General features: G+C 48.0%; 1 protein-coding gene across 1 annotated transcript in view; it reads left to right on the top strand.

Annotated features, from left to right (window-relative positions):
* The window catches only part of magi2a (membrane associated guanylate kinase, WW and PDZ domain containing 2a), a 152,334-nt gene that overhangs the window by 23,651 nt on the left and 104,624 nt on the right, over positions 1 to 24,059 (top strand). Inside the window, 1 exon segment of the mRNA XM_030342104.1 lies at positions 12,605 to 12,721. Coding sequence (XP_030197964.1) covers positions 12,605 to 12,721 — 117 coding nt within the window.

The raw sequence follows: 24,059 nt of genomic DNA, 5'->3' as shown, positions 1-24,059 counted from the left end.
TTGTTTTGTAAGTGTGTGTGTGTTTGCGTGTCTGTGCCAGGCGTTGGTTGTTTTGGACGACTGGATAAATAACATCGCCCTACCTGAGCGGTTGGAGCCGATGTTTGCTCTTTTGTCTCTGGTGCGCGTCGGGCCGTTACATCATGTCCTGTATGTGTGCCGGCTCGCCCGCTGGCTTTGGAATTACATTGTAGACAAATATCTCACAGCCGTGCTCCAGGGCATAGGGCGGTCCATTGTGAGCGCCACAAAGGGCCGCCGGGGCACACTTCATTAAGACTGAACTGAAAGTATTATCGACGCAAACCTCTGACTCAAACCCGCTCAGACGCTATTACGCTGCTGACATTTGCATCGCAGGCTGTCCCGACCGCTTGCTTCCAGAGTACGAGATAAGAAACACACACGCGCGCACACATAAGAAAACACACACGCGCACACACACACTTACACAGACACACAGACGCACAGACGCAGACACACACAGACCAGAGTAAACACACACACACACACACACACACACACACACACACACACACACACACACCCAAAAGACAACACATACACAAACACACAGGTCCCACACACTTGTGCCTTATTGTTTCTACTTACTCATCGCGACCCTGGGTAAAAGGGGCATTGGGGGGGGCATGATGGGGTTTTGAGGCCAGTGGTGGTGAGGGGGTGTTCAGTGTTAATCGTCCTCCCCCATTAGCCTCCAGTGAACCCAGCATGCAGCCATAGTAGTGAGTTACTGGCGCTGCTGCAGTAACACAGAAATACATCCTTTTTATTTCCTCCTAATTATGCTGTGCGCCCCGTTGCTTTGCTTTATTTCAAGTCGTGTATCAAAGGTGCTCCTTAACCTTCACATCTCAATTACTTACATAAGAAACACACACAGCCAGATAGTATGGCTGGCATAACTCAGGTAGGGCTTCAGGCTTAGGCCCCGTTTACACGAAGGGAAAACGCAGATATTTTCACGCGGTTTGGCCTCTCATTTACACGAAAACGCAGTTTTTCTCACAGAGAACGATCATTTCTAAAAACTCCGGCCAGTGGAGATTGTGGAAATTTCTGAAAACGCCGGTTATGTGTTGTCATGTCAACGGGTAGAAACTGGGTTTTAGGTTCTGAAACGTCACATTATGCGCCAGGAAATGCTTAACGTCATATGAGCGCCCTATGTTTACAGTTTGTTTGTTACAGGAAGACGCTCGTGTTATTGTTGTTGATTCTGAGGATTCTGATTGGCTTGCATGGCTTTATCCTTCTCCCTACACTGCCACCCATAGGTTTGGCATAGTTATAATGGCGCTCGACGGCGTATTTATGCGTTTTGATGTAAACTACAACTTTTTTGAAAACGATGTGTGCACAATGTTATTTTTGAAAAACGGAGGGGGGGAAATATTTGTGTCTATAAATACCCTGCTACGTATAAACATGGCCTTACTGTTGTGGTAATAAAGAGAAACATTTACACTATTAGACGCTAACTGTTGACTGTGAAACAGAAGCAACAGTATTATTATATTATTTATATTATCATTATTATTATTATTTGAAACAGTTTTGTATTTTATATTATTTATATATTATTGTTATAAAGAGTTCTCTTATATTATTATTTGTATCTTATTATTATAAACGGTATGATTAAACCAAGGCTACAAATGACTGAAAACGGCGCCAACACAAACAACTTTGTCTCGCTCACGCGGTGTGCACGCTACTGGTTCCTTTGTCGTGTTGTTGATCAAGGAGTCCACTGGACTCCCTGGTACCACTACAACCACCTCAGCCTCACTGAGGGTCTGGGGGGGAAACACTGGCTCTATTACCCTGGTCCCGGCCCAGTGAAGCGGACTGGCTGATTGGGTTAGCGTGATTAGGCTGGCCGCAGCACGCTGTAATGGAACCGCGAGCTGAGACAGAACCGGCCTGGGGAACCGACGGGGGCCGTGACGGCTCAGCTACCATCAACCGAACCATTAATATCAATAACCTCTGAGATTCATGTTGTACTCTCCTCTCTCTCTCTCTCTCTCTCCCTCTCCCTCTCCCTCTCCCTCTCTCTCTCTCTTGCTGTCTCTCCACCTCTCTCTTTCTCTCCACCCCTCTATACCAGATGGCATCATGGGGTTAACAAGCTCCATCGTGGGTAAACGGACGACTTGTCCTAAATCCATAATGAATAAATGTTTGAATGAATAACAGAAGCATGCATCTGGTCTCAGCCTCGCTCTCCTTAAAGCCCATCTGTACGTGGAGAGCGTGATCTATTATTCCCTCTCTAATACCCACACCCTGATGGCTCTTTCATGGGCCGCACTGCTGCTGGGGAGCACTGATCACCACGTCGACGCTCAACAAATGGAAATGGATTTGTCCAGTATTGATTCGTCCAGGTTCCTCGACCACCTCAGCGTTCCACCGCACAGTCGCTGCTTTGCTCTCTCCAATCCTCTGCTCTGGTTTTTCATCACCGTTTTACTCTCGGTCCCCTGAAACGTGCTCTGCGTGTTTGGAAGCGAGCCGTCAAGTGCGGTTTATTGTGGGGTACCATGATGAGTCAGAGTGTGTGTGTGTGTGTGTCCCAGGAGTGGACAGGATCGATTGATGTCTGTGTGTGTATGTGTGTGTGTGTGTACAGTTAAGTGTTCATTGAAGCAGTCTGTGTGCCTGTTGTGTAGAGAGTGTGTGTCTATTGTGTAGAGTGTGTGTGTTTGTGTGTCTTATTGTAGACTGTCTGTGTGTGCGTGTTTGTCTGTACAGTTAAGTATTCATTGAAGCAGTATGTGTGACTGTTGTGTAGAGAGAGTGTGTGTGTGTGTGTGTGTGGTTACGTACGTGCGTGCGTTAGGGCTGTCAAAATTGCTCAAAAATGACATTCGAATGTTCGTTTGGAAAAAAATCACGAATTCGAACTATTCGAATATCTGGTTGCCTATTTTACGCAGTTGCCGTCAATATGTCAATAATGCGACAAAACCATGGTTCAAATTAGTGGGATATATATATATCCTATAAACAGCCCAGTAACGTGGAGGCCTAATCATAAGAAAGCAACAACTTTGTATCGCTTGCATTTCACCACCACACCTGCAAGCGCGCAAACTATAGTAATCTGAAGAAGACGCCCGCTTCTGAATGTTACAAAGTATGCTAGTGGTAACGTTCCTTGCTTTGCTTACCATTTATCGAGAAGGCCTATTAAAATCGATAAAGAAAAAAATGCATGTCGCCTACGTCTTCCACCATGCCAGCGAAAGGGCCAGCACTACGCACCGTTCGGATTCATGAAAAAAAAGCTGTCTCGGACTTTGCCGAGAACATTGCGTTATAGCAGCTTTCACCAGCCAGACTACTAGCTCCCTGAGCTCTACTTCGGATGCTTATTGAATGGCATAGCCGAGCTGGAATACCTATATCCAAGTACGGAAACCCCGAGGGGATAAAATACATTCGCTCTTCACAATACTAGTCTGTTACACTGGATTGCACCGCGGGAGTGTTTTTTCACATTCGAATATTATGAGGGACATCGCGAACAGACAGAGGCTCATTCACAAAGCAGATAGAGGCGCTTGTACCGCGGGAGTGTTTTTTCACATTCGAATATTAATTTTCACGTTCGAATTCGCGTTTTTGGATACATTTCGAACGAATATTCGAACTTCGAATATTCGTTGACAGCCCTAGCGTGCGTGTGTGTGTGTGTGTTAGTCGTTCACACAGTGCAGGAGGTGCAAAGTAGTTTAGTTGAAGGGTAAAGTTAACACACAGCTGCTGACAGATACAGACACACACTGCACACAAAGGCAAACCCTGATCTTACGGTGGTGGATAACCTGTCATGTTTAGACCTGAGGTCGCTCAATGGATCCAGACCCAGTAACCACGGCGATTCAAACCTGTCAAACGCTATGATTGGATTCAGCAGCCCTGTCACTGTCTCCGCTGATCAGTTCAGATCAGATTAACGGAGAGCTTATCTGTTTACTCAGCCTTAATCTTACTAAGCTGTACAGGAGCTGGGTGTGAATATATCAGAAAGGATGAGGAGGTGGCAGAATCAGCATGTAGCAGGATTCTGCTTTCGAGGAAAATAAGACATGCGCACACGCACACACACAGTCTGTGCGCGAGCGTGTTAACGCCTTTAGAGTAAATGTTTGACTTATCGTCCATTTGTGTATGCATTTTCAACACGTTATTTGTGTGACCACACTTCCCTCCGAGTGATGTTGTTGTTGACTTATTTGCATGTTCCTAAACACATCAGTCTGAAACGCTGCACGTCAAACTTCAAAACAGAGAAGATGACTCAAGACTCAATATGTCCCCCCATGCAACAGCCGCAGGTCAGGGCAGTACTGGGGTAACCCAATGAGTCATAGTTTTGAATACTAATACTGTCACATGATGACACTCTTACCTTTTGGTTCATCATACAGGTTCTCATTTCTGGATTAACATACTTGAAATACTAAATCTATGATATGAATGAGTTCCTACTTGTTTAGTTCCTCTAGCTAGGCTAGCTTCTCTGCATCCATTTTGACGTCATCTCAAAACTATTTGAAAGCAAGCTGTTATTGCTCTAATTCCTGTCTGCCGCTGTTGTGTGTGTGTGTGTGTGTGTGTGTGTGTGTTGGCAGGCTGGTCTCCACTCGCGGTGTGCGTCTGGTTGAAGTGGCGAGCTCTCCGGCCCACCGTGATCATATGATTAGGCCTATTACCCAAACAGCTGTCTGCTGCTGAGCACACAAAACACACACACACACACACACACACACACACACACACACACACACACACACACACACACACACACACACACACACACACACACACCATGCTGACACATGCACACACAGAATACCATGCTGACACATACACGTCTACCCAGAAACAAACGCTAGGAGCTTTCACAGTGACACACACAAACACACAATGACACAGGGAGAGGCTTTTAGGATTTGTATGAAATCACTCTTTTCATTTCAACAACGGCGCCATCAACATTCAACATCAAAATTATTTCAACGTGGGCTTAGGCAGATAGGCCTACATGCGCCGAAAACAGATGGCGATTTATTTTACTGAACACAGCCTGCATGACGGTGAACTAGACACGTCTTAAGCATATGGAAATTATGGCCCAAAGAATTACTTCTCACGTGTGCCTTTTCTACAATTTATTTGTTACCAGCATTCGTAGTGTTGATCAGCAGAGAAACGTCGCTTAGCAACCGAGGACGCTGGGGTTGATAAGTTACCGGATAACTTGGGGAGTGATGCGACAGAAGAACAACAACTACTTTCCTTGCCAGCGGTCATTGTATGCTTAGCAACGGTGAATTATCAAAAATATATTCACCACCAGAAGTTGTGAAGACCCATGTAAGTGAACGGAGTGTTCAACAGCATTGAGAAGAGCCGTGTAACAAATAACGATAGTCACATTCATTATGCGATTTTCTACGTGACTGCGACTATTCGACTATTGGACGATCGTTGCCCATCCCTAACACACACACACACACACACACTGAAATACAGTCACACACAATAGAAGACATGCATGCATCGACACGCACACAGACATGCACACACGCATACACGCTTACACATTCCTAGGAACAGACATGCATGCACGACTTCACATACAGACGCACACGGAACCCATACAGGCCTGTTGTGCTGTGAGTCTGCTCGGGGGGCCACTGGGGGCAGAGTGTGTGTGATAAACAGTCAGCGAGGCTCTAATGATGTGAGCCGTGCTCGATGCTGACCGGTGAGCTGCTCTGCTGCTCAGGGAACACAGCCCGGTTCTGGAGGGATGTTTGAGTTAAGAGTGTCTTTGTATCTCTCTGTGTGTGTGTGTGTGTGTGTGTGTCTGTGTGTGTGTGTCTGTGTGTGTGTCTGTGTGTCTGTCTGTGTGTCTGTGTGTCTGTGTGTCTGTCTGTCTGTCTGTCTGTCTGTCTGTGTGTGTGTGTGTGTGTGTGTGTGTGTGTGTGTGTGTGTGTGGTGAGGTTTACGTTCCACGTGTGTGTGCTCAGTGCCTTTACTTGTGCTCACCGATATTGCACACATCGGTGCAATATCGGTATTGCACATATAAGCAGCTGTCCACCACCGGTCTTCAGACGCTCCACAGCCTGCTTCCTCCTCCGAGCACTCGCAGGGGAATTCATCTGCCAGCTGGCCTTGGTGATACGTTCTCACTTCCTGGAGATATACCTTCATCTGTCTGTTTATGCTGAGTGTTACTACAGCCACGTGTAGCTTCGAGCCTTACAACCCTTCCTGCAGCATCCTGAGTGGTTCCCCTGTCGGTGTTCGGTCTCTGGCACTGGCCAGTTATCAACTAGCATGTGGCTAGGCTGGACCAGTGTCCAGAAATGGCGAGACGGCAGCGAGTCGATCCCATAAAGGCTATCAAGTCCCCGTGTGTACCTCCTCCCTGCTCCTCATTCACCTCCCCCCTGCTCCACCTCCTCCTGCCCCTCCACCTGCTGTGTTTATTATCCAGTCACTGAGCAGATGCTCTGTTCTACTGCCAGAGAGTCATCACAAAGCACAGCACTCGGTTGTAAATGAGCAGACGAAACACAACACCATAAACAACAACAATAATACCAACACAAACTAAACCCTAAACAGCAGTAGCTGTGTTACGGAACCAAACAACATCCACTAACCCCAAATGAACTCACACGTTGAACTCAAAACCATGTATACTAAAAAAAGATATTTCCTGCAAGAAATGCGGTGAGTGCTGTGGTGCAAAGTGAGGTTAAAGATATGTTTTAATAAAGAAACATTAAGACATAAAGAAATGTTGAATGGCTTAAATCAAGTGAACGGATTTGAACAGAGTCTAAATGGAGCAAACGATGTGCATGTCTTTTTGACATGCACATCAAAAAGAAATAAATGGTTGGGGAAACAGCTTAAGTGATAAAGTTTGAATACATTTGAGATTAAATATAGATGATGAGCCTCAACAGAAGACCAACTGAAAATATACGAAGCGGACATGAAATTAAACTGCTCATTCTGAAAGAAGCATAAATTATATCTAAAATCTGTTTAAATAGATTTAGATATTTAGATCAAAGTGTGTTAATTTGTTAAATGTTTGAACAAAGCTCAACGGTTGGGTGGTACGAAGCAAGTTACGAAGTCTGAAGAAGTTTAAGTGTCAGAGAACGGGCGGACGGCGCCGCCCATTTTAAACATTTGAATAAAAGAGCTCGATTCTAATTTTTGAAATGGAATGTTGTCTTTAGGGGAACAATTATGGAAGGAGTAGGGTCCCAAAGTTTGTAGAGGAAAAAAAGGAAGAAAGAAGAAAGACGAAGTAGATCAATAGTTGAGCACTGCAAGCTCACCCAAAACAAGATAGTCCCGACTCCAGAAACAATTCCAAAACCACCACCTAGTAACGCCTCGTTTCCACATACGTATGTTTTTCGTATCCGTGCTTCCGTAAATTTACGTAAGGGGTCGCTAGTGTTTTACGTACGGACATGAATTTATTTACGGACAGCCAAAAAGATGGGGGTATGATAATGGCCGTTTTTAGGAGACCGGTACTTTGGAACATGAGGATCGACACATACAGAGATAAAAACAAAACCAACCAGGCTTGGAAAGAGATCGGCGAGGAGTTTGGCCTGCCAGGTACTTACATGTTTTGTGAAAAACATAAAAACGTTCATACGGTATCTCCGTAAAACAACGCCGAAAGTTACAATTTTGAACGTATATTACTGACATACCGGACAGAAATTTTAGGGAGGGGAGGAGTCTCGGAGGAAAAACGGACATTACGGAGAATCACATAGGAATGAATGGACTTTCGGTCGGAGACGGTTGGATCGCATACGAGAATGTACGTATGTGGAAACGAGGCGTAAAGCTCACCACTAGCCTCGCTCCGGCCCCCCCTTCCGCTGAATTTTAATTTCCCTTCAGGGTCTGCGGTACCGTATGTTAGTGGGTTTTCTCTTTTCTCTTTCCAAATTTTCTGCGTCCAATTAACGAACAGAGGGAGTGGCTGAGAACAATGACGTTGAAGTCAGTTCTCATAGACGGACATCTGCACGCACGGTGTTTGGTTTGTTAACAGCCTGCGCGCAACGTGATTCCCGGCCAAACGTTAGCGATTAGTTACAGCAGATCCAATAGTTTTAAACTTCAACAGACACGTGAGTTAACGTTTGTCAATTGAGTAGGTCCAGACTCTCTGTGCAAATGAAATGAAGTACGAGAGACTGGTAGGACCAGGCTAACTCACCACACTGCAATATCAACAAACTGACCCACAACAACAACGACACAACAAACGAACAACCACAACAGACCCCTCAGACTGTCTGCTGAGCGCTCGGCGGTCTGCCGCGTGAGCTCTCGGCTCCCCGCTGGCATCTGCCACGCGCTCGAACCATACGCCAAGAGGCCTTTTCCCTGCCTTGCCGCGTCGTCTCCTCGCGCCTTCAGAATGGGCATCTGCTGCGCGAAGCGTCCGCGTATCATCCGACGGGAGACGCGGTGGTCGTGGACCAGAGGCGCAGTACCTCAGTGCGGCCGACAGGGGGCAGTGCAGGACCTGCGGCTCAGGCGGGAGGGGAGCCAGCGGTGAGCAGCATCTCAATGCAATACGTCTCCCCCCGCCTCCCCCATCGCAATCTCCCGCTCCCAGACGACACGGGCACAGCCGCACAACCGCACACACACACATACACATTCACACACACAGCGCGCGGTGCCTTTTGCCTTCCTCTCGATTCTACCTCCGTCACACGCTCGCTCGCTCGCTCGATCAGCCTCCCCTCCGCGCTGCACACGCGCTCGCAGTGTCTCCATCCCCGCCGACGAGGACTGAGGAGGAGAGAGAGCGGGAAAAACGTGATTGACAGACAGTGAGAGAAAGAAAGGGTGAATCGTGGACGGGGAAAATAACGAAAATTAACGGAATCGGATCTGAGTTCGTTCCGAGACGGAGCGGGTGCAGGAGTGGCTACCGGGAGTAGAGGGTCTTCTCGCGGGGGGGTTTCTCTGGATTTATCTCTGGGCGCCGTGGTACCTGTGGAGAGAGGGGCACGAGACGGCGCGTCCATGCAAAAGGTGCAGTGTGGTCGTCGTGTGTGTGTGTGTGTGTGTCTGTGTGTGTGTGTATTTGTTAGCTTGTGTGTGTGTGCGGGTTAACCTTTTTTAATATGCGGAGGTATTGTCCTACTTTCGTCTCCTCCTCATGCTAATGTGAATCATCCGGTGTGTGTCTGTATCTGTCTGTCTATCTGTCTGTCTGGGTGTCTGGGTGTGAATATATGTATTTTTGGTCTGGAGCATGCATGCACTCGAGTTATCTCGCACGCACACACGCGCGAGCGTTGAGCGGAAGAGCAATATGTGACATGGCGGTAATTTTTGGTGGTAACTGGGTTATTCATGAATTCATGCGGTCACAGCGGACAGATTATAGACGGGGTTTATACCGACCAATCAATCATATCTCCTTAGAGAGGGAGAATAAACACAGGTAAGCGCTGTGCACATATTAATGCTGGTATTGGTTTTGGCTCAGCGTGTCCACACGCCGCCTTCCCCTTGCGTGTGCTCATCCTGTCATACATGTTCCCTAGCGCGCCACTGAGGGATGGGGGGGAGTTGGCTCTTTGCCAAATCATATTCTGTAAGTGTCTCCTGAAGGATAAGACATATCGCTGCAGTGTATTTCTCACTCACTCTCTCTTACTCTCTTTCACTAGCTCACTGTGTGAGTGTGTGTGTGTGTGTGTGAGACTTTGTGTATGTGTCACTTTGTGTCACTGTGTCGTGTCGTGTGTGTGTGTGTCTCTCTCTCTCTGTTTGTGTGCGTGTGTGTGTGACTTTGTGTATGTGTCACTTTGTGTCACTGTGTCTTGGTGTGTGTGTGTGTGTGTCTCTCTGTTTGTGTGCGTGTGTGTGTGTGACCCAAATGCATTGGAACAACAGCTATGACAAGTGTTGGTTTATTACGGTGGGATGAAAAATCCCAGGGGTATCCTCCTTGTGTCAGGGCTCTCCCCCCTCTCCCCCTCTATCTCCCCCTTATCCCCCCTTCATCCAATGGGTGGTCGTAGGAGTTGACAGTATCGACTGTGCATGTGTGTTTACAGTTAAGTGTGGCGTGTTGTGTAGAGTATGTTTGAACATTTTGTGTGTCCCTGTGTAGACTGTTATGGCGGTGTAGCCTGTCTGTTGTGTTTGTGTGTGTGTGTGTGTGTGAATGGGGTGTGTGCTTGTGTGTACAGTAGTCTGTGATATGGTGGTGTACTGTTTGTAGCGTGTGGAGTGTGTGTGTGTGTGTGTGTGTGTGTGTGTGTGTGTGTGAATGGGTTGTTTTCTTGCGTGGACAGTAGACTATTATGGTGGTGAAGAGGTGTGTGTGTGTGTGTGTGGTTGTGTGAACAGTAGATTGTTATGGTGGTATTCTTGTGTGTGTAGTGTCTTGTGTGTGTGTATGTGTGTGTGTGTGTGTGTGTGTGTGTGTGTAGCGTCTCATGTGTCTGTTGCGTAATGTGTACGTGTGTGACTGGGGTGTACTGGAGTGTTTCTGTCTGCTGGTGTATGTTAGCATGTCGGGTGTGATTGCTTGTTTGTTTTGATCTGCCAGCCCCATGGGGATTTGCCCTTGAAGTCCCCCCCCCCCCCCCGATGCACCCCCATTTCACCACCCCTCCACCCCATCCACCACCACCCCTCTCCGCCACTTACCCCCCCCCCCCCCCCCCCCCCCCCGATGCACCCCCATTTCACCACCCCTCCACCCCATCCACCACCACCCCTCTCCGCCACTTACCCCCCCCCCCTTTCCATTCCCCCTCCCCTCCCCAGTCCAGCCGGTTCTGCTGAGCCAGCGAGATCCTACCACAGGCAGGATCTCGGATGGATGGAGAAGGGACATGGCGCTGGGGTGCGTGGAAGGTGGAGAGGAGGAGGAGGAGGAGGTGGTGGAGGAGGAGGAGGTGGTGGAGGAGGAGGAGGTGGGGGTCCATGACGACGAAACGTCTCCCTGGAGTTGGGTGGGGGTTCGGGGGGTTGGTTTATGTGTGGAACACTTCCACACTCGTGTGTTCCACCAATTACCATGTTTACTGCCCGGCCCGCCGCCCCCGCCAGATGCCAGCCGTAACGACGGAGGAGGGAGATGGCTGGAGGTGTTTTGTTCGCGTAGTTCATCGCCAGGATAAACGGGGCTGGGGTTTCTGTCGCGGCTTTGGGGGGGATTCTCAGCGTATTTCGCAGCGGTGCTATTTCACCATCGGTTTATTGCGCCCTTCAGACGCTTTGGTGTACGGACCCTGAGTCATTCATCTGCTGGTCAGTCCCAGATGGGGGCGTTGACTCTATTTGAGATCGTCTGGTTAGTGGGGTGTTAAAGGCTATTTACTGTCTGTTTAGATTTAAGGTATTTAGCTGACGCTTTTATCCAAAGAGATTCACAATAAATACATTACACAGATGAGAGAGAAACAACAATATATCGCTGTGGGTACAGTTAGGGTGTTCATTGAACCAAGTGCCAAGCACTAAAAATCTCTAGGTTAACCCATTCCCTGTATACAACAAAAATAGCAAGGAGAAGATGCTACACAATGCTAAGTACTATTTTTAAGTGCGAGGATGTACAACATACAATAAGTGCGTACATTAAGTGCCAAGACGTACAACATACGATAAGTGCGTAAGGGGGGTTGGGGGGTAAGAGGGGGAGGCGATGCAGAGTCAAGTGAGTCTTGAGTCTACTGACTGAAGAACAGTAAATAAATGAATAAATAAATATAAAAACGTTATCTAACGCAATTTACACTAACTCAATGAACTCAAAGATCTACAATGCACATGTAAAAGGATAAAAAAACAACATAAAAGACTTTAAAACTAGCTTAAAAAGGAAAACAGAAAAAAACATTTAAAATAGCAGTTTAGCCAAAGGCTTTTGTAAAAAGATGGGTTTTCAGGCCTTTTTCAAAAGAATCCACAGTCTGTGGGGCCCTTATGATGATGGTTAGGCAGAGCATGCCACAGACTGGGTGCAGCTGAGCAGAGCGCGGTTGCCCATAGTATTAGTATGTTTGTACTGTATGTCGTTGTACTGGTTGTCCTCTCTTGTGCAATGACAATAAAGTTGAATCTAATCTAATGTTCAAAGGAAACCTGTTCCATGCACTAGCCCTCACAGATCAGTGATGTTAAATAGTAAATGGACTGCATTTATACAGCGCTTTTCCAACCAGTGGCCACTCAAAGCGATTTACACTATTGCCTAAAATTCACCCATTCATGCACACATTCACACAGCGATGGCGGACTCAGCCATGCATGGAGACAGCCAGCTCGTCTGGAGCAGTCAAGGTGGGGTGTCTTGCTCATGGGCGCCCATGACACTAGGAGGAGACGGGGATCGAACTAGCAACCTTCCGTTAACCAGCCAAGCCCCTCTACCTCCTGAGCCACGTGACACATGGGGGCCCCGGCAGTCCGTCGTGACCGCTTACGTCCGAGCGTGTGAAGCTCACCCCCTCATGTGTCCTTCCTCCAGGGGGCGTCATCGACCAGGACCTGCGTCGCTACCTGAACCTGCGCTTCCAGAAGAACTCAGTGGACCACGAGCTGCAGCAGATCATCAGGGACAACCTCTACCTACGCACCGTCCCCTGTGAGTACACCCCCCTCCCTCCCCCCCCCAGCCTATATCTCTACCTCTGCACCGTCCCCTGTGAGTACACCCCCCTCCCCCTCCCCCCCCCCAGCCTATATCTCTACCTCTGCACCGTCCCCTGTGAATACACCCCCCTCCCCCCCCCCCCCCCCAGCCTATATCTCTACCTCTGCACCGTCCCCTGTGAGTACACCCCCCTCCCCCTCCCCCCCCCCAGCCTATATCTCTACCTCTGCACCGTCCCCTGTGAGTACACCCCCCCCCCCCTCCCCCCCCCCAGCCTATATCTCTACCTCTGCACCGTCCCCTTTAGTAACCCCCCCCTCTTCTTCCTCGCTCCTTCCCCTGTGAATACCCCCTCCCCCCCCAAACCTCTGACCCTGTCTCTCACCCTCCCCCCCCCCCTCCGCCGGAGGTGGGGTCTGCCCCCATTGGCTGGTCCTCACAACGTTCTCTGAGCCGTTGAGATCAGACACTTGAGTATCAGATGGCTCCTTCCCTGATACAATGGAGGGATGTCCTCTGAACACATGAAGGATGAACACATGAAGGATGAACACATGAAGGAGGGTTTATAGCGTGCTGACCTCACCTCTGAATACATGAAGGTTGAATACATGAATGTACGTGAACTTTAATAGGGGTTATGGGGTGCTGGCTGACTCCAAGCCCATTAAGGTGCTGGTTTGTATCACCAAATGGCCACAACCTAATGGCCTTTTTCCAATCGCAAGTTCGGCCATTTAAGAAAGGAATATAGACCCATAAAAATACAATAAATGTTCTTGTGTAAGACATCGTCACGCACACAGAGCACGGCTGGACCTCTCAACAGCATGATTCATTATTATTCATTTGTTCCGATAACTATAGAAGTCTAATTTAAAAGGGTAATTGAAGTTTGGACAGAAGCTCACCGCAGGGGTTTTAGTTTGATGATATTTGCCTGTAAAACAGATTATCAGGTTCAAATGGGAAGGTTTCTTCAGATTAGTCTGGGTCTGAAGACTGGACATCGGACAATATTTCCCATTTTACATCGCTTATATTTGTACTGTTTTTTTGACAACATCATGTTGCACTTTGTGTTAAACATTGTTCAACGTGTAAACAAAACTCATCTCAAATAAATCGCCACAATGAGCTTCTTTGATTAGGAAGCAAAAAATTAGGTAAATATTGAACTTCAAACAGAACTCACAATCGCAGATTTCATTGTGAAGTGCTTGTGAAGTCCTCCTCTCTGAAAGATGTGTCTTAATTTGAATGCATCACATTTTACGGGAAACTAGTATACAACTAAATAGGCTACAGTAAGTGTCTATCGTTGTGTTATGATTCAAGACAATCGTCATCATAGAGACATAATCCCAGCTGCACTGGGAGGCCAGGCCAAGCAGAGTCCAACCAGGCCAATCAAAGTCCAGCCAGGCCAGTATAGTACAGTGTCACAGGTCACTGCTGAGCCAATCAGAGTCCAGCCAGGCCAGTATTGTACAGTGTAACAGGTCAGTGCTGAGCCAATCAGAGTCCAGCCAGGCCAGTATAGTACAGTGTAACACGTCAGTGCTGAGCCAATCAGAGTCCAGCCAGGCCAGTATAGTACAGTGTAACAGGTCAGTGCTGAGCCAATCAGAGTCCAGCCAGGCCAGTATAGTATAGTGGAAATAGGTCATTTCTCTGTACCCAAGATCCCCTGCTCCTTACTGGCATGTATTTACACGATGTATATTTTAGGTATTGGTTAATACACGATGAGTATTTAGTATGAAGTCCCCTGAATATCATTATTAGTCAGATTTAAGTCCCCTGAATTTCATTATTAGTCAGATTTAAGTCCCCTGAATTTCATTAATTAGTTAGTTAGTTTTAAGTCCTGTGAATATCATTATTAGTTTGTTAGTTTTAAGTACCCTGAATAACATTATTGGTTAGTTTGTGGTTCCTCTGCTCTCTGTTCCCTAGCCTGTCCACCCCCTCCCCTCCCTCAGACTAAGGGTATTACTACTATCCCGGGAAACAGTTTGACCGAGCTGTGGTGAATCTGTGTATCATCAGAACAAACATCTTAAACTCGTATTTGAACAGCGAGGCGGTCCACAGCTACAGGCCCGAAGGGCCCGTGTTTTTCAGCTGTTAACGTTTTCTTCTTCAAATATTAGCATATTTGACACTCTTCTTTCATGTGTTAATTGAAAACGATCCCTCACTGCCGATTTATTCACTATTAGCGCCTGCTAATGGGTAGCTCTCCGTATGTCTGCAGGGAAAACCAACAGCTGAAGCTTTTTAATACTCATCTCAAAAACACCAACCTGTACGAAATAAAATAAATGTTTAAACAGCAGAGTAATCGGGCAGTGACTACTCTCAGAATACACGTGTCTGTAGATGGGGAAACGATCCCACACACGCATGCACGCACGAACACGTACACACACACCTGATCCAGGTGAGGTCCATGGTAGTGGTAGTTGTTTGGTAGGTGGTGTTGACGCCGGTCCTTCAAACCCAGCCCCTGGGAGATGGGTATGTGTCGTGGAAATATCAATCATAACTATAAATATACAATCACATACAAATTATATTAACCTTGTTTATATAATTATTATATTTGAAGGAACTGTATACATTCTCCCTGTAACTTAAGTTAATTCGTATTCAAGTTCCCACTGGAGCCAGTAAGTCTGGTTTTGTGACCAGGCCAATCGACTGACTTCTTTGTTGTGTAAACTCGTTTAGAGCCAAACCTGCAGACATGTCCAATACCCACCCATTGTATTACAAATTTACTTGGCCTAAGGTCACTCCCACTCCCTTCCCACAATGTTAATGTTCCCTATAAGAATCTTGTGAATCTATTGTCTCGTCGAATGTGTTCTCGGTAAACTTTGCTGCCAGTACTTTTCCCATGATCATGCCTTAAGATTAAATCAAATATTTCGCTGTCCGACGTGTCCGTGAGAGAACTTTCTCTTCATCAGTATGGAAGGGTTGGATGTTCATTGTTGTACGGCCCGAGCATGATGACCTGGGTTCCCCTGGCAACGGGGCACCCTGCTCACAGGGGCCCTGGAGGCTGTGATGTGAAACCATCCCAGTCCCATGAACCCAGGCTTGATGCCCTGAGTCAGCAGCCTGGGCTAATTAAGTGCAATGTGTGCATGCATGAGCGCGTGTGTTGGTGTGTGGGTGTTTGTGTAATTACGGTTTGTGTGCGTATGTGTGTGTGTGTGTGTGTGTGTGTTTATTGCCATGCAGGCATTTGTGTGTGTGTGTGTGTGTGTGTGTGACATTATTGCCACATCAGCCTAACGGTACCATTAGGCAAAGCTGTCCGTTTGCTAACTGCTAGCCGCTAACTGCTAGCTGCTAACCGCTAGCCGCTAACCACTAGTTCTGCCCTGAATCCCTGATGGAGGCTCATTTTCCTCTGGTCTCGCAGTGATGGGGTTTCATTAAATCACTGTTCCATTTTTTCACACCAAAAAGACACGACAAGAGACACCCTTTTCCTGTTGTTTTTTACGCGCTACAAACAATAAGAGCGATTTGTTTGCAACGGTATGAGTTGTATCCTCAGATAACGGAACGCGGAGCAGCTGCCAAGAAATAGTACTGGGGAGGAGAAAACAATAAAGACTGAGCAGGAAAAACATGGCTGCCAAGATAGAGAAACAAAGTGACTGGAGACGGAAGAGATAGACAGAGGGAGATGAATAGAGAGAGATGACGAGAAAGAGGTAGAGAGAGAGAGATGAATAGAGATGACGAGAAAGAGAGAGAGATGAATAGAGAGACATGACGAGAAAGAGAGAGAGGGAGGGAGAGAGAAAAAATGTTGATAACTACACCAATTAATGAAAAGCTCAGAGAGAGAGAGAGAGGTTGTGGAGAGTTAACTGATGCATTTAGCGCAGCCATTGTGTGCATCCGAGCGAGTGTGTGTGCTTGCGTGTGTGTGCTCGCGTGTGTGTCTGCATGCCGTGGTGTGGAAGTGACCTCGTCGAGATTGAAGCGAGACGAGGAGGAGAGACGGGCCAGAGTACTTTTGAACGGAGCTCCTGGGATGGAGATGAATGAAGAGTGGAGGAGAGCGACACTGCTGGGAGTCAGGAGGCAAGAGGGCCTGGAGAGACACACGACAAAGAGGTTCAGAAGGAGGGAGAGGGGGAGAGAGAGAGAGAGAGAGGGGGAGAGAGGGAGAGAGAGAGAGAGGGAGAGAGAGAGAGAGAGAGAGAGAGAGAGAGAGAGAGAGAGAGAGAGAGAGGGAGATGGGGGGGAGAGAGAGAGAGAGCTCTTATCACAGCAGACTTGAGATGGCAGGTAAAAGAAAAGCAATTTCTGGAGCAGAGCTCCGTAATGGGGGGAGATAGAGGTAGCTCACGGCCGGATCAACCGCCTGGTTCAGAGGCATCGACTCGGAGGGAAGAGGACGGCGCACGGACACACAGAGGAGGGCTGCTGACTGCCGAGGGCAGAGGAGTGGTTTAAGCACCCTGGTGGTGATAGCATATTAATGCTGCTGTGCTGTATAAGGCTAGCCTAGAACTGGGGATATCTTAGCCGTGGTGAGGCTGTAGCTGCGGGGATAGCGTATCTTTGATGAAGGCTCAGTGATGGTACTAGCTTAGATATGGTACTAGCGCAGCGGTGGTACTAGAGCAGCGGTGGTACTAGTGTAGCGGTGGTACTAGCCTAGCGTTGGTACTAGCCTAGCGTTGGTACTAACGTAGCGTTGGTAACAGTATAGCGGTGGTGAAAACATAGCTGAGATGAAGGTTCAGTAATGGTACTAGCGTAGCTGTGGTCCTAGCGTAGCGGCTGAGATAGCATAGCTATGATGAAGGCCTTAGTGATGGTACAAGCATAGCGCTGGTGATAGTGTTGTGGGGATGACAGCCTAGTGATGATGCATAGTTGCGGTCAAACCTAGGTTATATTCGTCGTCGTGTGCGAACAAAGAATGATAATGCGCAGAAAGAAAAAATAAGTTGAAGTGATGCAGAAGTCACAAGATTACAATCACTCTTTGTACCAGGTTGATGCACAATACAACAGCCTACAGCAGGGCTCCAGACTAACATTTCTCACTAGGAGCACTGTGGCCCTAACTGAAAATTGTAAGGGCACAACCAGAAATTTTAGTTTGATAATAGACGCAGAAATTACTATATGCTGTTTGAAGTTTTATTGTGTTTCTCATATATCCCAACGGTTTCCACGTGTGCGTGCATGCGTTCGACGAGCACGGAACAGAACGACAGTTTCACGGGAGTGCGCCCGCTTGTCTTTGTGCCGCTTGACAGGACGCTGCGTCTCCTCTCTGCCCGCTCGCCTCTCAACTCTCTGCCCAACCGCCTTTCTAGGTGCGACAAACGCCTCCAGTGTTTCCCACAAAAATTTTGGAGGGGGGGGGGGTGGTATGGAGCGATTGTTTACGGGGGGGGGGGGGGGGGGGGGGGGGTATGGAGCGATTGTTGACGGGGGGGGGGTATGGAGCGATTGTTGACGGGGGGGGGTATGGAGCGATTGTTTACGGGGGGGGGGGGGGGGTGGTATGGAGCGATTGTTGACGGGGGGTGGTATGGAGCGATTGTTTACGGGGGGGGGGTGGTATGGAGCGATTGTTGACGGGGGGGGGTATGGAGCGATTGTTTACGGGGGGGGGGGGGGGTATGGAGCGATTGTTGACGGGGGACGGGGACGGGGGGGGGGGTATGTAGCGATTTTTTATTTTTATTTTTTTGCCTCTAGGGGGCCCCCTTGTAGTGGCCCGGGGCCCCAAGCAATTGCGGGGCCCCAGGCAATTGCCTGGTATGCCTAATGGGATGCAGCACCTCTGCTCTCATGCAATCCCAATGAGAGCGACACGAACTTCGTCTGAGCAAAAAAAAAAAAAAAAAAAAATAATAATAATAATAATAATAATAATTCATGTGCACGCAGAGACTATGGCGGCCGAAATTAGACTATGGCGGGGCGCCATAGTCTCGTCAATGTGTGGGAAACACTGGCCTCCCGTGTGAAAAGCCCTTTATGGCACCTGAAGCAGAGTCCTGCACGGGTTTGGTTACCCGCAAAATTTGAATGAGCTGTGTTGGACACAGGTGCGGGTCGGGTCGGACGCCTGAACAGCGTTGGTCGGTCGCGGGTTTTGGGATTGCGAGCGAGACTTCTCCGGTGCTCGGGTATGTTATTCAGTAGCGGACGAGTCAACTAAAACCGTCAACGTCGGATGATGTGCTTTTTTTGCACAGCAATCTAAAGCATCACGCCAAACACTGGACAGTGTAATTCCCCGGCTTTCCATCTAATGTGTCTAATTTTCCTTCGGGTGTGGTCGGGCGTCGTTATCAATTTATAGTGGGTCTGGGCGGGGGCGGAATGTAATTCGCACTAATGTCGGAACACGGGTCGGAGTCGGTTTTAAGTATTGCATGTGCGGGTTTGCAAAATAAGACCCGTGCAGGACTCTGACTGGCACTGACACACTAGCAGCAGGTCGGAAGAACGAGTCAATAGTTCGAGTCACAGACGTTTACGCTCGCTCGATAATAATAATTTACTGAAGTGCCCCTTCAACGTTTAACGTGTCAAAAATAAATAATTAAAAAGGGCAAATTTGCTCAATTCTGTTGCACACTCTTACATTTTGGTCGCAAAATGCGACCATTTGGTCGTAGTCTGGAGCCCTGCTACAGGTGTATACACTATAGAAAACTTTGACACATTAATGATCCTTTCCTTTCACCGCCGTACCTTCTGTTGTACCTCGCTGCTCCGTGAAGACACTCTGGTCTTTATCCAAACCACCTTAGATCAGCGCTCTACTGAGAGCGCTCTTCTTCCTTGAGTTCCATTATGTTCAGATCCGGTCGCCCTCAACACTCGTCTGTACGCCGTGTTTCCTCCTAATAATACCGCTCTATTCTGGGCTTCGAGGCGGGCAAACACGGGGCCTTGGAGTGCGGACACGCGAAGGCACTCTGAAGGCCCCAAGATCTCCTGGAGTGTCTCTGAATAATGGAGGCGGGGAGAGAGGAGAGAGAGACAGCTCTGTGGAGCGGTCGGAGAGTGTCAGAGTAGCTTTACTTTTATACCATTCACTCGGTCTCTCTCTCTCCCTCCGACCTGAGGAGTTCAGACCTGCCAGAGAAGTTGGGTTCTCGCAAGGGTGACATGTAGCAGTTGGTTGTTAGTAAAGTACGACGTGTGGCTGTGTGTGTGTGCGTGTGTGTGTTTGTGTGTGAATCAATTATATTGATTCACATTATATTTGATTAATGTTAAGTAGTGATCGACCGATATATCGGCCGGCCGATATAATCGACCGATATTTGCGCTTTTTACGTGTATCGGCCGATTTTTTTTCCGGTATTGGCCGATTTATTTATTTATTAAATTTTTTGGCCATGATTTACAATTACATCGATACATTGATGTGATTGATTAATGTTCTGGGCCAGGGGAGGCCCAGAATATACACAAGTATATTGCTCGTTCCCAGAGTCACTCGCTGAGCCAATTCAAATTATGCTCTCGCGAGAACTCTGGATTTCCAGGGTAGTATCGGCTCCAAATATCAGCTCAAGAAAATCGGTATCGGCATATCGGTTATCGGCTAAGGCTGATGAAAATAAATCGGTAATGGTATCGGCCCTAAAAAATCCATATCGGTCGATCCCTAATATCAAGGTTTAAATCACACAGATCACACAATCATTGCTACTATTAAGTTGTCAACTAACGATTCTTATCATGAGTATGCATCCCATAATATGTGGTTTATGTTAGATTGTGTGTTCTGATTTAATTCCAAACATTTCCGTGTTTCAAATATGAAACCATTGAAATCTCTGACCAGAGATGCAAAGGTGAAATATTAAATCTAGTATGTAACTAGGTATTGAGTCGTTAATATAACATTCTGAAAACATTACATTTTGAAAACATTACATGCATAGTATTGGGGCGCCGGGACTCTATCTCTCCCACAGCAAACGGTTGAACCTCATTTTAATTTAGCCAGCGCCCTTTTCACCGTGCATGGAGCTACCATTGACAGACCCTCACAGTGCATGAGAACGATTGTGATGGGCCTATTTTCTGCCAGCGTTAGCCGCACACCGTAGCCTGCCTGGGGAACCTGGGTCTATTGATTCTTAATGGAAAGCCAAGAGCTAAACTAAGCTAGCGTAGCGGCACTGCACAGGCAGACAGGTTGCTAACGAAGGGGGTGAGATGAAAGCACAACAGCCCAGTGAACTTTATGTAATTGGAGTTTGGGGTTTTATGAAGTGTGTTATTGGATATTCTCTCCGTATCTCTTAAACGGACCCCTATTCTTTACTGTTTCAAAATGGAGCCTCCAGTGATGGGTGGTATGTAGAGCCTCCTCCCAGTCTACCCAGTCGACTGCACCAACTGTAAGGTTGATCTACCCATCATACATCTTGGTAGGCACTACCACTAGTGAGGTCCCTAGAGGGATTACAGCCATATTTAAACGGCTCAGAATCACAGCTAGTGTCAAAGTGTTCCCTTTAATGACGTACACAAACACAGTTGAAGTGGTCGATGGTTTGCTAAAACGTGTGTGTGTGTGTGATCACTTAGATTTTGATGTGGATCTAGAGCACATGTTTCAGTGGTGAGGTCTTAGGAGAGGATCTTCAGAGTTAACTGAGAGGTTCATGCCAACGGGCCAATGTTTGTGCTATTGGCTACAGCGTTGGCAATATTGCTGGAGAAAGAGGGAGTGATTGATGTGAGAGAGAGAGAGAGTGAGAAAGAGAGCAGTGAGAGAAAGAGAGGTGTGAGGGAGGCTGTGTGAGGAATGGAGTTAGACAATGCCAGAGTCAGGGAGAGACATTTGGCGAGGACAGATAGAAGGGATTATGGAGCGCGTGTGTGTGAGGGAGAAAGAGATGAGAGGGAGCGATACACTGTCTGTTTTACGTTGGATTTTCATCCTCCGTGTTTCTGGCATGCTATTGCGATTATTTCCCTTTTCTCTTCCCCCCTTCTAACCCCCTCACTGCCTCTCTCTGTGTACTTCTGTCCAGCCAGATATCTGGTGCCGTCAGGATCAGATTCCTCTACACATTGAGGTTGTACTAAGCCGACCACATGTTCAACAACCCAGGATACAAGTCCAGAACCTAGGGCATCATTACATCGTCTGCCACAGCCTCTTCCGGCTTCCTGCCCAAATCCTGGTCTGCTGCTAAGTACCAGGAACAGGCCTCCATCTTGGTGAGGTGACACATCAGTCTGGACCAATAGCGGCCCTGAGAGGCCCTCAGTTGGCTCCGGTTCACTAGCCTACATAGGGGAGCCAGGCCTCTTTGGCCTCGCTGTGGGGCCTCGCTGTTGCCCCAAGCCTCACTGGGGCCAGGCCTCGTTGTAGTGCCGCCGCTCTGGGCTGTGTTTCTAGGTTAAGCGCTGCCTTGCTTCTGCCTCTTTGTGTCACTGGGAGCGGGCGACAGAGGGGCCGTCGCCCCTCAGTGTTGGCGTACCTCTCAGAACCCCTGCTCTCTCTGATGTCGGGGTGTCTGCTCTTTGACTTTGCCTCACCCGACTGAACTCAGTGCTCCCCCCGAAAAAGCTCCCTTTCTTCCATCCCTAAATTTATTCTCCCTCTCTCCCTCTCTGTGTCTCCCCTTCTCCTCTCTTCATCTCACTAACTCATTGACTCATTGAAGGCAGGGTGGGGTTACCATGGCAACTGCTGTTTCCTCTCCCCATCGGCATCAAAGACTCAACTCTTCTTAAACTCTCTCGCTCTCTCTCTCTCTCGCTCTCTCGCTCTTTCGCTCTCTCGCTCTCTCTCTCCCCCCCTCTCTCTCTCTCTCTCTCTCCCCCCCTCTCTCCCCCTCTCCCCCTCTCGTTTTTTTTAATCATTAGCCCCGTTTCAGTCTCCCCTTCCTCCTCCATCATCCCTCTTCATTCCCTCTTTTGTCCTGGTGGGATAATAAAAGAGAAAGTGAAGAGATAGAGAGAGCGGGCGGACCTGCCCTGTGACTCATAGCTGTTTCCTCTCACGAGGCCGTGGGCCATAGCGTCACTGCATCGATTGGCGGCGAGACGCAATAAAACCAAAACAGCAGGAAGCACAGAGGAGTCTCCATTAACCACAGACCCGTGGACACCTTGAGCTAGTCTGCACCTGAGGAGGAGTTCTGCTGCAAGCACACTGCATGGGACCTGGTTATGTCAGAGGTCAATGCATGTGACCTGGTTATGTCAGAGGTCAATGCATGTGACCTGGTTATGTCAGAGGTCAATGCATGTGACCTGGTTATGTCAGAGGTCAATGCATGTGACCTGGTTATGTCAGAGGTCCCTGCATGTGACCTGGTTATGTCAGAGGTCCCTACATGTGACCTGCATTTGACCTGGTTATGTCAGAGGTCACTGCATGTGACCTGGTTATGTCAGAGGTCCCTGCATGTGACCTGCATTTGACCTGGTTATGTCAGAGGTCAGTGCATGTGACCTGGTTATGTAAGAGTTCTCTTATGAGAACTTGTTTGTCCATTGTGTGTGCAATCCTCTGTGTGTGCGTGCAAGTGTTCATTTGTGAGGGGCGTGCAACCCTGATTGTGGTAGAAGGGGGTCTCCCAGTGTGACTCAGGACCTCGTATCAGAGAGGGGGTCTCAGTGTGACTCAGGTCGTGTATCACAGAGGGGGTCTACCTTTGACTCAGGTCGTGTATCACAGAGGGGGATCTCAATGTGACTCAGGTCCTCGTATCTCAGAGGGGGGTCTACCTCTGTGATGTCATAGTGACTCATAATGTGTTGTTTGATTGCGTTGGAGATCTGAACAATGAGCTCTCTGTGTTCTTCCTCCTCTTTTAAAAAGGGCAGTTGGTCTCGTGGCATTAACAACGAGATGACTCCAACTACAACAGCCCCACGCTTTGAGTTTCAAACCATCACGCTGTTGCCGTTCGGTTTATTATTCATGTGTTTTGCTTTCTCAAAGCACATCTGTTGTAATGTTATGCAAAGGCGCACAACTGCAAAGCGTGGGACCTGTTTTTCACAATGTGAACCTTCAGAGTTGTTTCTTATGGCTCTGATTTCCGCTTCTTAACAAGGATGTGCTCGTATGGGCTGTGGGATAAAGGATATAGGTAACAGCGCATTGCTTTGTCTGAGCAACAAGCTAGTGGAGGCTAGTAAAAACCAGGCGTCCATTGTCAATGCGCTCCCCCTATTGGATGAGGTTAAGGGAACGACCCTATATGGGCACACTGCGTTGTTCTATTCAGTTATGGGTATGACCATATGACGCTCTTCTTCTCTCTCTCTCTCTCTCTCTCTC

The sequence above is a fragment of the Gadus morhua genome, chromosome 19 (genome assembly GCF_902167405.1).
Source record: "Gadus morhua chromosome 19, gadMor3.0, whole genome shotgun sequence".
Classification (NCBI taxonomy): Eukaryota; Metazoa; Chordata; class Actinopteri; order Gadiformes; family Gadidae; genus Gadus; species Gadus morhua.
The sequence above is the reverse complement of the archived record's forward strand: the minus strand, read 5'-3'. Positions and strand labels throughout refer to the sequence as shown.